Here is a 2,200-nt window from a genome sequence, read left to right as displayed (position 1 = left end):
TGCCCAAGGAAGCTGATTTCTCACCATCCCCAACCGAAGCGACGCCGTTTCTGTCCTCCCACCTTCTTCTTCATAGTGTTCCCCCGTCTTCTTCTTCAGTTTCATATCGCTGAGCTCCACCTTTGGGTTTTCTTTTTTCCTTTTCCCAAACGATATCGTTCCGCTAGTCTCACCTTCCGCAGTCAGTCGAGACGTCGTCGTTTTCTGCTTGTTCATTTTATCCTTTTGTAAAACGACGTCGTCCCGCTGATATAAGCTTCTCCATCGGCAAACGGCGTCGTTTTGATCTGGTCTCAACGTCTCCCCATTTATAGCTCCCCTTCGTCTTCTCCTTCAGCTGGTTCAACCGCCCATCATCATCTTCTTCTTCATAAAAAGACGTCGTCTCAGTTGTATCCCATCACCTTCTTTGAAAAACGACGTCGTTCAACTGCTATCACCCTGTGAACTCATGGCTTCATCAGCTTCTCATATTATTATTGTGATATTGTTGGCTCTGGCAGTATCGTCCGCGTTGGTTTCTCCGGCGGCTTCAACGTCGAGAGGTCTCGATCGCCGGCCGGAAAAAACTGGGTTCAGGGTCAGCCTCAGGCACGTCGACTCCGGTGGTAACTACACCAAATTCGAACGTCTAAAGCGTGCGATGAAGCGTGGGAAGCTGAGACTCCAACGCCTGAGCGCCAAAACTGCGTCGTTTGAATCGTCCGTTGAAGCCCCAGTGCACGCCGGCAACGGCGAGTTTCTGATGAAACTGGCCATTGGAACGCCGGCGGAGACCTACTCGGCTATCATGGACACCGGCAGCGACCTGATCTGGACTCAGTGCAAGCCCTGCAAGGATTGCTTTGATCAACCAACACCGATCTTCGATCCGAAAAAGTCGTCGTCGTTCTCGAAACTGCCATGCAGCAGCGACCTCTGTGCGGCTCTTCCGATCTCTTCATGCAGCGACGGCTGCGAGTATCTCTACTCATACGGAGATTATTCTTCGACACAAGGCGTTCTAGCCACTGAAACCTTCGCGTTTGGCGATGCCTCGGTGTCTAAAATCGGGTTCGGGTGTGGGGAAGACAACGACGGAAGTGGGTTCAGCCAGGGGGCAGGGCTGGTGGGGCTTGGCCGAGGACCACTGTCGCTGATTTCCCAGCTGGGTGAGCCTAAGTTCTCATACTGCTTGACCTCCATTGATGATAGCAAAGGTATCAGTTCTCTCTTGGTGGGGTCTGAAGCCACTATGAAGAATGCAATCACCACTCCATTGATCCAAAACCCTTCACAGCCATCATTCTACTACCTTTCCTTGGAAGGAATCAGCGTTGGCGACACGCTTTTACCCATCGAAAAATCCACTTTTTCGATTCAGGATGATGGGAGTGGTGGCATGATCATAGACTCTGGCACAACGATTACCTACCTAGAGGACAGTGCTTTTGCTGCTCTCAAAAAGGAGTTCATTTCTCAGATGAAGCTTGACGTTGACGAGTCCGGCTCGACCGGGCTTGACCTTTGCTTTACCCTACCGCCGGATGCATCCACAGTCGACGTCCCACAGCTGGTGTTTCACTTTGAAGGTGCCGATTTGAAGCTTCCTGCCGAAAACTATATTATAGCGGATTCGGGTTTGGGAGTGATTTGTTTGACGATGGGGAGTTCGAGCGGGATGTCGATATTTGGGAATTTTCAGCAGCAGAACATCGTGGTGCTGCATGATCTTGAGAAGGAGACAATCTCATTTGCTCCAGCGAAGTGCAATCAGCTTTGAGTTTGTGTGACCCATCTGTTCTTTGTTCGTTTAATTCCTCTCTGGCTTTTTTTCAATTAGTTGTGATTTCTTCTTCCTTAGTTTCTGAAACAATATGCATACTGCAATTAATAAGCTTACTGCATATTTTATAAGTTATATAGCATATGATGATCGACAGTCTTTAGGGATTCCTTTCTATATGGGCTTTATCGTCGTATATATCATAAAAATCGAACATCCAGACAATTATCACAATTTATCATGCTAGAGATGGCTGCTATGAAAGTGGGTGAATCGCTTTGGAGGATGAGAAAAAGAGAAAGTGAATCCAAATTACATATTCGGAGATATACTATAAAAGAACAAAAAATGTGCCCTTCTTTTTTTTCTTGGCTTAGATATGGATTTTGTATGATACCAATATTCGACGTGACTGGATACCCATTTTATGAAGCA

The 2,200-nt window shown here is 47.5% G+C and overlaps 1 protein-coding gene across 1 annotated transcript; it reads left to right on the top strand.

The window, feature by feature from the left end:
• Positions 1 to 1,932, top strand: LOC117917579 (aspartic proteinase nepenthesin-1-like). The gene has a single exon (XM_034833894.1). It carries the CDS (start codon positions 452 to 454, stop codon positions 1,760 to 1,762), a length of 1,311 nt encoding a protein of 436 aa, XP_034689785.1. The 5' UTR covers positions 1 to 451; the 3' UTR covers positions 1,763 to 1,932.
• Positions 1,933 to 2,200: the final 268 nt, after the last annotated feature.

This window comes from Vitis riparia, chromosome 7 (assembly GCF_004353265.1).
Source record: "Vitis riparia cultivar Riparia Gloire de Montpellier isolate 1030 chromosome 7, EGFV_Vit.rip_1.0, whole genome shotgun sequence".
Classification (NCBI taxonomy): Eukaryota; Viridiplantae; Streptophyta; class Magnoliopsida; order Vitales; family Vitaceae; genus Vitis; species Vitis riparia.
Note: the sequence above shows the minus strand (reverse complement) of the source record. Positions and strands in the feature narration are given on the sequence as shown.